The sequence below is a fragment of the Oncorhynchus tshawytscha genome, linkage group LG04 (genome assembly GCF_018296145.1).
Source record: "Oncorhynchus tshawytscha isolate Ot180627B linkage group LG04, Otsh_v2.0, whole genome shotgun sequence".
NCBI lineage: Eukaryota > Metazoa > Chordata > Actinopteri > Salmoniformes > Salmonidae > Oncorhynchus > Oncorhynchus tshawytscha.
Genome location: NC_056432.1, coordinates 2,564,471 through 2,579,166, shown reverse-complemented (window position 1 = coordinate 2,579,166; position 14,696 = coordinate 2,564,471). Strand labels below are relative to the sequence as shown.

General features: G+C 47.2%; 1 protein-coding gene across 1 annotated transcript in view; it reads right to left on the bottom strand.

Moving 5' to 3' along the window:
* Positions 1-14,696, bottom strand: part of pdzd2 (PDZ domain containing 2) — a 129,596-nt gene that overhangs the window by 33,172 nt on the left and 81,728 nt on the right. Inside the window, 7 exon segments of the mRNA XM_042321241.1 lie at positions 2,399-2,516; positions 4,705-4,933; positions 6,247-6,435; positions 7,503-7,559; positions 7,561-7,635; positions 9,508-9,656; positions 12,935-13,034. Of these exon segments, the coding sequence (XP_042177175.1) occupies positions 2,399-2,516; positions 4,705-4,933; positions 6,247-6,435; positions 7,503-7,559; positions 7,561-7,635; positions 9,508-9,656; positions 12,935-13,034 (917 nt within the window).

Sequence of the window (14,696 nt, the reverse complement as noted above, 5' to 3'; positions counted from 1 at the left end):
TCCCCTGAACAGGCAGACCCAGTTTAGGCCGTCATTGAAAATAAAAGTTTGTTCTTCTCTTCCTGAATGGGAGAAACCTGCTGTTCTGTTCTCCCATACGGGACCCAGTTCCTCTCTCTTCCTGAATGGGAGAAACCTGCTGTTCTGTTCTCCCATACGGGACCCAGTTCCTCTCTCTTCCTGAATGGGAGAAACCTGCTGTTCTGTTCTCCCATACGGGACCCAGTTCCTCTCTCTTCCTGAATGGGAGAAACCTGCTGTTCTGTTCTCCCATACGGGACCCAGTTCCTCTCTCTTCCTGAATGGGAGAAACCTGCTGTTCTGTTCTCCCATACGGGACCCAGTTCCTCTCTCTTCCTGAATGGGAGAAACCTGCTGTTCTGTTCTCCCATACGGGACCCAGCTCCTCTCTCTTCCTGAATGGGAGAAACCACGAGGCTGCACTCTACTGTAGAGGAGGCTACAGTAAGTGACGGTGTTGTGAGCTACTTGGCCGTATTTAAATGCAATACGATTGACATCAGCAGCCATTTACTTCTCCTCTCAGACCTTGCTAGGATTCTTAGTATTTAATTAGCATTTTGTCTTTCTTTTGATTTTAAGATTATTCCTTATGCTGATTGATATCAGATATCTATTAAAGGGACCCTATAGGTGATGTTTCTAGTTCCTAGCTGATTGATATCAGGGTTCCCTACTAAAGGGATCCTATAGGCGATGTTTCTAGTTCCTAGCTGATTGATATCAGGGGATCCTATAGGTGATGTTTCTAGTTCCTAGCTGATTGATATCAGGGGATGGTTCCCTATTAAAGGGATCCTATAGGTGATGTTTCTAGTTCCTAGCTGATTGATATCAGGGTTCCCTACTAAAGGGATCCTATAGGTGATGTTTCTAGGCTGATTGTGTCTAGTTCCTAGCTGATTGATATCAGGGTTCCCTACTAAAGGGATCCTATAGGTGATGTTTCTAGTTCCTAGCTGATATATATCAGGGTTCCCTACTAAAGGGATCCTATAGGTGATGTTTCTAGTTCCTAGCTGATTGATATCAGGGTTCCCTACTAAAGGGATCCTATAGGTGATGTTTCTAGTTCCTAGCTGATTGATATCAGGGGATCCTATAGGTGATGTTTCTAGTTCCTAGCTGATTGATATCAGGGGATCCTATAGGTGATGTTTCTAGTTCCTAGCTGATTGATATCAGGGTACCCTACTAAAGGGATCCTATAGGTGATGTTTCTAGTTCCTAGCTGATTGATATCAGGGTTCCCTACTAAAGGGATCCTATAGGCGATGTTTCTAGTTCCTAGCTGATTGATATCAGGGTTCCCTACTAAAGGGATCCTATAGGCGATGTTTCTAGTTCCTAGCTGATTGATATCAGGGTTCCCTACTAAAGGGATCCTATAGGTGATATTTCTAGTTCCTAGCTGATTGATATCAGGGTCCCCTACTAAAGGGATCCTATAGGTGATGTTTCTAGTTCCTAGCTGATTGATATCAGGGTTCCCTACTAAAGGGATCCTATAGGTGATGTTTCTAGTTCCTAGCTGATTGATATCAGGGTTCCCTACTAAAGGGATCCTATAGGCGATGTTTCTAGTTCCTAGCTGATTGATATCAGGGTACCCTACTAAAGGGATCCTATAGGTGATGTTTCTAGTTCCTAGCTGATATATATCAGGGTACCCTACTAAAGGGATCCTATAGGTGATGTTTCTAGTTCCTAGCTGATTGATATCAGGGTTCCCTACTAAAGGGATCATATAGGTGATGTTCCTAGCTGATTGATATCAGGGTCCCCTATTAAAGGGATCATATAGGTGATGTTCCTAGCTGATTGATATCAGGGTCCCCTATTAAAGGGATCCTATAGGTGATGTTCCTAGCTGATTGATATCAGGGTCCCCTATTAAAGGGACCCTATAGGTGATGTTTCTAGTTCCTAGCTGATTGATATCAGGTTCACTACTAAAGGGATCCTATAGGCGATGTTTCTAGTTCCTAGCTGATTGATATCAGGGTTCCCTACTAAAGGGATCCTATAGGCGATGTTTCTAGTTCCTAGCTGATTGATATCAGGGTTCCCTACTAAAGGGATCCTATAGGCGATGTTTCTAGTTCCTAGCTGATTGATATCAGGGTTCCCTACTAAAGGGATCCTATAGGTGATATTTCTAGTTCCTAGCTGATTGATATCAGGGTCCCCTATTAAAGGGACCCTATAGGTGATGTTCCTAGCTGATTGATAGTGTTCTTAATGTCTACAGATCTATACTAACGGGTCTTTAAGGGATATAGCCTAACCACACTCAACATGGAATTTAAACCCTGTAAATATGGGGATCATGACCTGATCCAAGGCATGCGTCTAGGTGAGCGGGGTTGTGACCTACCTGAGTCGTCCATCCATCTTGGCGACAGAGCCGGGGGCCAGACTGTGGATGTAGATGGCTGGAACACTGTTCTCTAGAGTTAGACAGCAGGCCCCTATACCCAGACCCACCCCGGGCTCTGACACACACACACACACACACACACACACACACACACACACACACACACACACACACACACACACACACACACACACACACACACACACACACACACACACACACACACACACACACACACACACACACACACACACACACACACAGGAAGGTAGAGAGTTTCCATTTCTCTATATACATTTGTATTAAAGTTTCAGTTCCAGACCAAAAGCACAGAGATGAAATGAAATGGAGACATCCCATGTTTTAAATGAAACAAGTGTTTACTAAATCACACCGAAGCAGAGAAGAGTGATACCTTCCTAATAAGAGACGAGCTCATTACAAATCAATCAAATCTAGAGACATGACACCTCCAGGTATTGAGCAATCCTTCCTGAAGTTAACTTCCCTCAAAAATGACCTCTGCTGTGTTCCAAGACTAACAGGTTTGTACCCTGGCAGGACAGTCTGTTATGATCACAGGTGTTAAACTGGCTCGTGAAATGTTTCCATTGGAATACAGTCTAATGGCGGTCGTTGCCAGTGTGCATTACGTGTTCTGGTGGCAATGCTAACACCTTAAAATACCACCAATCAAAAACAACATACACTACATGACCAAAAGTATGTGGACACCTGCTCGTCGAACATCTCATTCCAAAATCATGGGCTTTAATATGGAGTTGGTCTCCCCTTTGCTGCTATAACAGCCTCTACTCTTCTGCTAAGTCATTAATATGGAGTTGGTCTCCCCTTTGCTGCTATAACAGCCTCCACACATATTATTTTTTTATACCTTTATTTAACCTTTATTTAACCAGGCAAGTCAGTTAAGAACACATTCTTATTTTCAATGACAGCCTGGGAACAGTGGGTTAACTGCCTGTTCAGGGGCAGAACGACAGATTTGTACCTTGTCAGCTCGGGGATTCAATCTTGCCACCTTTCGGTTACTAGTCCAACTCTCTAACCACTAGGCTACACTTCCGCCCCTCTTCTGGGAAGGCTTTCCACTAGATGTTGGAACAGGGACTTGCTTCCATTCAGCCACAAGAGCATTAGTGAGGTCAGGCACTGATGTTGGGCAATTAGGCCTGGCTCGTTCCAATTCATCCCAAAGGTGTTCGATGGGGTTGAGATCAGGGCACTGTGCAGGGCAGTCAAGTTCTTCCACACCGATATCAACAAACCATTTCTGTATGGACCTCGCTTTGTGCACAGGGGCATTGTCATTCGGAAACAGGAAAGGGCCTTCCCCAAACTGTTACCATAAAGTTGGAAGAACAGAAACTTCTAGATTGTTTGCTGTAGCGTTAAGATTTCCCTTCACTGGAACTAAGGGGCCCGAACCATGAAAAACAGCCCCAGACCATTATTCCTCCTCCACCAAACATTACATTTGGCACTACGCATTCAGGCAGGTAGTGTCTCCTGGCATTCGCCAAAACCCAGATGAATCCGTCGGACTGCCAGAAGGTGAAGCGTGATTCATCACTCCAGAGAACGCGTTTCCAACTGCTCCAGAGTCCGGCCATGGAAACCCATTTCATGGTCATCTGAGGCTTGTATGCGGCTGCTGGTCCATGGAAACCCATTTCATGAAGCTCCTGACAAATAATTGTTGTACTGACGTTGCTTCCAGAGGCAGTTTGGAACTCGGCAGTGAGTTTTGCAACCGAGGACACACGATTTTTACGGGCTTCAGCACTCGGTGGTCCCGTTCTGTGAGCTTCTGTGGCCTACCACTTCGCAGCTGTGCCGTTGTTGCTCCTAGACATTTCCACTTCACAATAACAGCACTTACAGTTGACCAGGGCAGAAATTTGACGAACTGACACGTTGAAAGTGACTGAGCTCTTCAGTACGGGCCATTCTACTGCCAATTGTTTGTCTATGGAGATTGCATGGCTGTGTACTCTATTTTATACAACCGCCTGTACCACAGTGTGGCTGAAATAACCAAATCCACTAATTTGAAGGGGTGTCCACATACTTTTGTATATATATATTTGTATATCTTGTAATTGTTGGGTGTGTTATTGCATTGAGAGAGTTGATGGGAGGATGTAAGAGGATTGTCTTGTGGTTACTCCCTACGGTCTCAAACTAAATTGTCAACAAAAGCACATCTCACACCAGAGGGAAGTGAGGTCACAACAACTGAACTGAAACGGCACAGTTCAAAACCCCACTTTGTCAGTTACCTTTACTGAGTGTAACCTCCATAATGATGCGGTCCTTGGGGCCAGGTCTGGGCGGTCCCTTGCGGACTTCGGGGGTTTCGTTGAAAGTGGAGGGTATGGGGGTTCCCCCGCTGGCATTGGAGTTAAGGGAGGAGGAGCGACTGAGGAGGGTGGGGGTAGGGCACGGAGTCAGGCTGGGGCTGCGGAGACGAGTCCTCACAGTCAGGGTTATCACGCCCTTCTTCAGCTGCTGCAGTGGACCGGAGACACAGAGATACAGTGTTAGGAACAACAACAACAACACACTGAGACACAGAGATACAGTGTTAGGAACAACAACAACAACACACTGAGACACAGAGATACAGTGTTAGGAACAACAACAACACACTGAGACACAGAGATACGTTAGGAACAACAACAACACACTGAGACACAGAGATACGTTAGGAACAACAACAACACACTGAGACACAGAGATACGTTAGGAACAACAACAACACACTGAGACACAGAGATACGTTAGGAACAACAACAACACACTGAGACACAGAGATACAGTGTTAGGACAACAACAACACACTGAGACACAGTGTCAGGTTTGACTTTCTAGAAACACACTAAGACGCACCCTCTCTTTTTAAAAGTGGTTACAATGGAGGCCCTAGTATCAAGCCCTGTGTTCCAGGAACAGTGGAGGCCCTAGTAGAGCCCTGTGGTCCAGGAACAGTGGGGGCCCTAGTATTGAGCCCTGTGGTCCAGGAACAGTGGGGGCCCTAGTATTGAGCCCTGTGGTCCAGGAACAGTGGAGGCCCTGTGGTACAGGAACAGTGGAGGCCCTAGTATCAAGCCCTGTGGTCCAGGAACAGTGGAGGCCCTAGTATTGAGCCCTGTGGTACAGGAACAGTGGAGGCCCTAGTATCGAGCCCTGTGGTCCAGGAACAGTGGAGGCCCTAGTATCGAGCCCTGTGGTCCAGGATCAGTGGAGGCCCTAGTATTGAGCCCTGTGGTACAGGAACAGTGGAGGCCCTGTGGTACAGGAACAGTGGAGGCCCTAGTATTGAGCCCTGTGGTACAGGAAAAGTGGAGGCCCTAGTATTGAGCCCTGTGGTACAGGAACACAGTGGAGGCCCTAGTATTGAGCCCTGTGGTACAGGAACAGTGGAGGCCCTGTGGTACAGGAACAGTGGAGGCCCTGTGGTCCAGGAACAGTGGAGGCCCTGTGGTCCAGGAACAGTGGAGGCCCTGTGGTCCAGGAACAGTGGAGGCCCTGTGGTCCAGGAACAGTGGAGGCCCTGTGGTCCAGGAACAGTGGAAGCCCTGTGGTACAGGAACAGTGGAGGCCCTAGTATCGAGCCCTGTGGTCCAGGAACAGTGGAGGCCCTAGTATCGAGCCCTGTGGTCCAGGAACAGTGGAGGCCCTAGTATCGAGCCCTGTGGTACACCACATCACATCCCCTTATTCCAAATAGTCTTCTGCTTCCTGCTTACCTTGGAGGTCTGGATGGCCACAACCTTAATCCCATCCCTGTCCTAACTCTACCCCAGACTGTTTCTGCTTACCTTGAAGGTCTGGATGGCCTGCTGGTGGGTCAGGCCTTGGAGAGAGTCTCCATTCACCTCCAGAATCTCATCTCCCTCTTTCAGTCGTCCGTCTGCGACCGCTGCTCCGTTAGGGAAGATAGTCTTGACAAAGATCCCCATCCTTCCTCGGGCAGAGTCCTGACCACCGACGATGCTGAACCCCAGTCCCTAACACACACACACACAAGTTTCAGAACAGTACCAACTACCATCAATACTGTCTGAACCCCAGGCCCGTAACCTGACGGAGACAAAGGTTTCAGAACCACAGAACAGTACCAACTAGCATTTCACTGTTAGTCTACACCTGTTGTTTACCAAGGACCCATCAGTCAGCATTTCACTGTTAGTCTACACCTGTAGTTTACCAAGGACCCTTCAGTCAGCATTTCACTGTTAGTCTACACCTGTTGTTTACCAAGGACCCATCAGTCAGCATTTCACTGTTAGTCTACACCTGTTGTTTACCAAGGACCCTTCAGTCAGCATTTCACTGTTAGTCTACACCTGTTGTTTACCAAGGACCCATCAGTCAGCATTTCACTGTTAGTCTACACCTGTTGTTTACCAAGGACCCTTCAGTCAGCATTTCACTGTTAGTCTACACCTGTTGTTTACCAAGGACCCTTCAGTCAAGGACCCATCAGTCAGCATTTCACTGTTAGTCTACACCTGTTGTTTACCAAGGACCCATCAGTCAGCATTTCACTGTTAGTCTACACCTGTTGTTTACCAAGGACCCATCAGTCAGCATTTCACTGTTAGTCTACACCTGTTGTTTACCAAGGACCCATCAGTCAGCATTTCACTGTTAGTCTACACCTGTTGTTTACCAAGGACCCATCAGTCAGCATTTCACTGTTAGTCTACACCTGTTGTATACCAATGACCCTTCAGTCAGCATTTCACTGTTAGTCTATACCTGTTGTTTACCAAGGACCCAGTCAGTCAGCATTTCACTGTTAGTCTACACCTGTTGTTATACCACCTGTTGTTTACCAATGACCCTTCAGTCAGCATTTCACTGTTAGTCTATACCTGTTGTTTACCAAGGACCCATCAGTCAGCATTTCATGTCTACACCTGTTGTTTACCAAGGACCGTGTCAGCATTTCACTGTTGTCTACACCTGTTGCAAGACCCTTCAGCGTGCGTGTGTTTGTGCGTGTGCGTGTGCGTGCTGTGTGTGTGTGTGCGTGTGTGTGTGCGTGTGCATGTTTGTGTGCAGTGCTCACCTTGCCCTGTCCTTTCATAAGGACAATGTTGGATATAATAGCATTTCGGCTGGGCCAGCATTTCACGCCATGGAGACTCCACATTTTGAACGGTGCTCAGGGAGCGAGCTGATTTCTTAACTATCTGATACTCCTAGTGGGGATACTCCTAGTGGGGGTGGGGGGAGAGAGAGAGAGAGACAGAGAGAGAGAGAGAGAGAGAGAGAGAGACAGAGAGAGAGAGAGAGAGACAGAGAGAGAGAGAGAGAGAGAGAGAGAGAGAGAGAGAGAGAGAGAGAGAGAGAGAGAGAGAGAGACAGAGAGAGAGAGCAACACAATTAGACCAAATCATGAGAAAACAAAAAGATAACTACTTGACACATTGGAAAGAATTAACAAAAGCACAGAGCAAACTAGAATGCTATTTGGCCCTAAACAGAGAGTACACAGCGGTAGAATACCTGACCACTGTGACTGACCCAAAATTAAGGAAAGCTTTGACTATGTACAGACTCAGTGAACATAGCCTTGCTATTGAGAAAGGCCGCCGTAGGCAGACATGGCTCTCAAGAGAAGACAGGATATGTGTTCACTGCCCACAAAATGAGGTAGAAACTGAGCTGCACTTCCTAACCTCCTGCCAAATGTATGGCCATATTAGAGAGACATATTTCCCTCAGATTACACAGATCCACAAAGAATTAGAAAACAAACCCATTTTTTAATAAACTCCCATATCTACTGGGTGAAATACCACAGTGTTTAACATATGTTTCCCATGTCAATAAAGCCCCTTGAATTGAATTGAGAGGTAGAGAGAGATACAGAGTAGAGAGGTAGAGAGAGACAGAGAAATACTGATTAGAGAGATGCACTGGACTTTTTTAAATGAACCTGATTTGGTATCCACAAACGTTATAGTCACTTGGTTTAAAAACAATCAAGGATAAGATCTAAACTGCACAGAAATCTATGGACTGAGTCTGAAAGCCCTGGACTGAGTCTGAAAGCCCCTGGACTGAGTCTGAAAGCCCTGGACTGAGTCTGAAAGCACCTGGACTGAGTCTGAAAGCCTCTGGACTACAGTATATAGTGTATTACAAGACTCTGGACACTTCGTCTGGCCAATCTGGCCTTGATTAAACACAGCAATTAGCCAAGCCACGAGAAGCATTGTGGTGAAAGAAGGAGAGGCAGGCTGAGAGGCCGGTCTGGGCTTTGATGTCCCTCGGCCTGGGTTATTATCACACAAATCAGCCTGCGGGGACAAGGAGACTGTACAATCTATCTATCAGCCTGATGAGTGAGCAGAACAGGCTCTTATAACCTATTTAAAGCCCATCCAGCCAGGGTAGGACAGGCGTAGGGGGAGACAGGGAAGAGGGGGGAATTGGGGAAGATGGGTGGAAACAGGGGAGAGAGGAGAGATGGGGAGACGGAGAGACATTGGAGAGGGGAGAGATGGGGAGACGGGGAGACATGGGTGAGGGGAGAGATGGGGAGACGGAGAGACGTGGGAGAGGGGAGAGATGGGGAGAGACGGGGGAGACGGAGAGATGTGGGGAGAGATGGGGAGAAACGGAGAGATGTGGGAGAGGGGAGAGATGGGGAGACGGAGAGACGTGGGAGAGGGGAGAGATGGGGAGACGGAGAGACGTGGGAGATGGGGGAGATGGGGAGAGACGGGGAGACGGAGAGATGTGGGAGAGGGGAGAGATGGGGAGACGGAGAGACGTGGGAGATATGGGGAGATGGAGAAACGTGGGAGAGGGGAAGATTTTTGGTGAAAATCACTATAATCACAGTGCTGGTACGGAGTCTAGTTGATAGGTAATCGACTAGCTCATCTCTTCAGAGGGTCATCCCTTCTAGCCATGAACATTGCAACCTGCATGAATAACACCTTCCACCAGAAACTGACCTGGCGACCCCTGACCTCTGCTCCTGTACCCTTTGACCGACTGACCTGTCGGACGCCCAGACACTGACCTAGTGACCCCTGACCTCTGCCCTTTGACCGACTGACCTGTCGGACGCCCACAGTGTCTAACTGCTGAGGCAAGGAGTGTTTGCGTCCGCCTCGTGTCGGTTTCTCCACCATGTCACTTCCCTCCTCTCCATTCTCCACGATCAGCTCGTCATCCTCTCCAACAGACTCCAGACGACTACCGCCCCCTGAAACAAATGGCATGAAAAGACATGAAGTCTCACAGTCGAATCATCTTCTTCCATCTTCCCCGTATTATAGAGCCTCATGCCCCTATATTTGTCTAAACGTGACCTCAATTTTATTCACCACTTTCAGGGACATGAAATAACACGGCATAATTATCCACTGGGCACAGACGTCAATTCCACGTTAGTTCAACATAATTTCACTGAAATGGGGTGGACACAACATGATTCAACCAGGGTGTGCCCAGTGGGTAACTGCTGTCAATGACAGAGGTTAAAACTGTTTGTATAATCTTTACTGGAGGACAGCCAGTCAAACCAAACATTAGAACTATCCTCCCCTTTAATGAGGAACAATGACATTAGAACTATCCTCCCCTTTAATGAGGAACAATGACATTAGAACAATCCTCCCCATTTAATGAGGGACAATGACATTAGAACTATCCTCCCCTTTAATGAGGAACAATGACATTAGAACTATCCCCCTTTAATGAGGGACAATGACATTAGAACTATCCTCCCCTTTAATGAGGAACAATGACAGAACTATCCTCCCCTTTAATGAGGAACAATGACATTAGAACAATCCTCCCCATTTAATGAGGGACAATGACATTAGAACTATCCTCCCCTTTAATGAGGAACAATGACATTAGAACTATCCCCCTTTAATGAGGGACAATGACATTAGAACTATCCTCCCCTTTAATGAGGAACAATGACATTAGAACTATCCTCCCCTTTAATGAGGAACAAGACATTATAAGAGAGGAGAGAGGAGTGGAGCTGGAATGGAGAGAGGAGTGGAGCTGGAATGGAGAGAGGAGTGGAGAGAGGAGTGGAGCTGGAATGGAGAGAGGAGTGAAGCTGGAATGGAGAGAGGAGTGAAGCTGGAATGGAGAGAGGAGTGGACCTGGAATGGAGAGAGGAGTGGAGCTGGAATGGAGAGAGGAGTGGAGCTGGAATGGAGAGAGGAAGCTGGAAGCTGGAATGGAGAGAGGAGTGGACCTGGAATGGAGAGAGGAGTGGAGCTGGAATGGAGAGAGGAGGAGCTGGAATGGAGAGAGGAGTGGAGCTGGAATGGAGAGAGGAGTGGACCTGGAATGGAGAGAGGAGTGGACCTGGAATGAGAGAGAGGAGAATGGAGAGAGGAGTGGAGCTGGAATGGAGAGAGGAGTGGACCTGGAATGGAGAGAGGAGTGGACCTGGAATGGAGAGAGGAGTGGAGAGAGGAGTGGAGCTGGATGGGAGAGAGCTGGAGTGGAGAGAGGAGTGGAGCTGGAATGGAGAGAGGAGTGGAGCTGGAATGGAGAGAGGAGTGGAGCTAGAGTGGAGCTGGAATGGAGAGAGAGGAATGGAGCTGGAATGGAGAGAGGAGTGGAGCTGGAATGGAGAGAGGAGTGGAGCTGGAATGGAGAGAGGAGTGGAGAGAGGAGTGGAGCTGGAATGGAGAGAGGAGTAGAGCTGGAATGGAGAGAGGAGTGGAGCTGTTGTGGAGAGAGGAGTGGAGCTGGAATGGAGAGAGGAGTGGAGCTGGAATGGAGAGAGGAGTGGAGCTGGAATGGAGAGAGGAGTGGAGCTGGAATGGAGAGAGGAGCTGGAGAGAGGAGTGGAGCTGGAATGGAGAGAGGAGTGGAGCTGGAATGGAGAGAGGAGTGGAGCTGGAATGGAGAGAGGAGTGGAGCTGGAGTGGAGAGAGGAGTGGAGCTGGAATGGAGAGAGGAGTGGCGCTGGAATGGAGAGAGGAGTGGAGTGGAGCTGGAATGGAGACAGGAGCTGGAATGGAGAGAGGAGTGGAGCTGGAATGGAGAGAGGAGTGGAGCTGGAATGGAGAGAGGAGTGGAGCTGGAATGGAGAGAGGAGTGGAGCTGGAATGGAGAGAGGAGTGGAGCTGGAGTGGAGAGAGGAGTGGAGCTGGAATGGAGAGAGGAGTGGAGCTGGAATGGAGACAGGAGTGGAGTGCTTGGAGTATCTGCCTTCTCTCTCGCTCCGGTACCACTCAGCCACCAGCTCTGCCCAGCCTTTTTAATTTCCTTCATCAGTGTTCTGTTAATCAGGTATGTTCTGTTATATTTATTTAGCCTACCCCGTCAGAGATGTTGATACGAGTCGACCAAGGTCACACAGCCTGTGTAGTTAATAGCAAGACAACCATGAGCCCATGCAACACTGGGGACGTTTACATTTGTATATATAGACTAGTGTAACTTTGTAAGAGGAGTGCTAACTAATGTTGTCTCTGAACTGTCAAATGGGAGCGCCACAGAGCCAGTTACAACTGAAGTATCTAATCATCAGTAGACGAGATAAAACACAGCAGCTACACATCACTACGACTAGGTCCTGGTTCAATAGCCTGAGAGAAAACACAGAGGCTACACATCATCTACTAGGTCCTGGTTCAATAGCCTGAGAGAAAACACAGAGGCTACACATCATCAACTAGGTCCTGGTTCAATAGCCTGAGAGAAAACACAGAGGCTACACATCATCAACTAGGTCCTGGTTCAATAGCCTGAGAGAAAACACAGAGGCTACAGATCATCAACTAGGTCCTGGTTCAATAGCCTGAGAGAAAACACAGAGGCTACACATCACTATAGCCTACAGTAGATGTGGTTTGTTAAATTATCTTTTTAAACAGAAAATGAATGGAGTGAATTTGGAGGGACGTATTTTTCCCCGCTGTGAGCTGGGTTTTTTGCTGATTGAGGGAAAGGACATTGAGCGCTGGAGTGGTGCTCTGTCAACGCTGGGTGGGACTGCTCACACGCTCCGCTACCTGTTCAGGATGGTTGACTAGCTGATGGTTGTAAACCTGCCTTGTTTTTAACCAGTTAACAGTGCAGCATGACTGACTGTGTGGCTAACAAGCTTCACTCTATGCTCCATTAGGGACTAATCTGTCTGTCTGTCTGTCTGTCTGTCTGTCTGTCTGTCTGTCTGTCTGTCTGTCTGTCTGTCTGTCTGTCTGTCTGTCTGTCTGTCTGTCTGTCTGTCTGTCTGTCTGTCTGTCTGTCTGTCTGTCTGTCTGTCTGTCTGTCTGTCTCTCTGTCTCTCTCTCTCTCTCTCTCTCTCTGTCTGTCTGTCTCTCTCTCTCTCTCTCTCTCTCTCCCTCTCCTTCTCTCCTCCCTCTCTCTCTCTCCTCTCTCCTCTCCCTCCCTCTCCCTCTCCCTCTCTCCCTCTCCCCCTCTCCCCTCTCTCTCTCCCTCTCTCCCTCCCTCCCCTCTCTCTCTCCCTCTCCCCTCTCTCTCCCTCTCCCCTCTCTAACCTACCTTGTGATCTGGTCCTGAACTTCATGGATGTAGGAGAACGGCAGGTTCCTTTAGGTCCCTCCATCTGGCCACGGTCCTCTAGCTTCTCCAGATCAGTCAGCTGCAAGAAGGAAACATCCTGTATTAACGCTGTATGGCAAGAAGATATCTGAGACCAGTCTAGTTCGGTTTGACACACCAGTGTGACAACGGTACATGGGGAATCCATGAATCAATTCAAGTCCAGGACGGCAGAGAGAGAAAAATAAAGATTTGATTATGTTTGGAGAGGTAACGAAGGATTGGATTTTGGATGTTTGGTGGGATTACAGACACAATGGCACATGGGTTTTAACAGACAACGACAAATATTTTTTTGCCTAAAGATTTCTAGAGGTTTACTTTTCTCTGACTGGCCAAACACTTGCTGAGAGACAGAAGAATGTAGCTCACATCACTGCCTTTATATCTATATTTATATCTCTCTCTCTCTACCTATTGGTAGATGGGTAAAAAAACGTTTTTTTAAAAAGCAGACATTGAATATCCTTTTGAGGGTGAAGTTATTAATTACACTTTGGATGGTGTATCAATACATCCAGTCACTACAAAGATACAGGCGTCCTGCCTAACTCAGTTGCCGGAGAGGAAGGAAACCACTCAGGGATTTCACTATGAGGCCAATGGTGACTTTGAAACAGTTACAGAGTGATAGGAGAAAACTGAGGATGGATCAACAACATTGTAGTTACCCCTAAATAATAACCTAAATGACAGAGTGAAAAGAAGGAAGCCTGTTCAGAATAAACATATTCCAAAACATGCATCCTGTTTGCAACAAGACACTAAAGTAAAACTGCAAAACATGTGGCAAAGCAACGCTTTTCCCCCTCTCCCCTGTGACTATTCCCCAGGTCGTCGTAATAATTTAATTTAATTTCTAATTTCAGTTTATGTGACAAAAAACAAACAAACGGGAAGCATAGAAATAGCACACATAGAACAGAAATACCGCCTCCTTGCTTTCAATGATCTAGTACACCCATTTATATATGAATTTCCTGGCTCCCATGCTGACCAGATCACTCGCGCACGTGCGTGTGCCATCGTGCGCATGTTGATTTTGTCCACCGACATCAGACGGGATCAGGACACGTAGGTTGAAATATCAAAACAAACTCTGAACCAACTATATTCATTTGGGGACAAGTCGAAAAGCATTAAACATTGATGGACATTTAGCTGGCTAGCTTGCTGTTGCTAGCTAATTTGTCCTGGGATATAAACATTGAGTTGTTATTCTACCTGAAATGCACAAGGTCCTCTACTCCGACAATTAATCCACAGATAAAAGGGTAAACCGAGTCCTTTTCTAGTAATCTGTCATCCTTCAGGCTTCTTCTTCTTCTGTGGACTTTATATGGTGGTTGGCAACCAACTTTAAGGTGCATTACCACCACCAACTGGACTGGAGTGTGGACCTCAGTTCATCTTTCAATCACCCACGTGGGTATATGCTCCTAAAAACCAATGAGGAGTTGGGAGAGGCAGGATTTGCAGTGGGTCAAGCATCACAAATAGAGCCAAGTTATATTTTAGCGCCTGGCTACTCAGACCCTCGCTAGCAGTGATTGAATATAATAATACATGTAAACACAACTTGACGCAACGCAAGCGGTCAGCATGTTAGTCGCCAAAAAAAGTTACATATTTGTCCTGAATACAAAAGTGTTATGTTTGGGGCAAATCCAAAACATCACCTTACTGAGTACCACTCTCCATA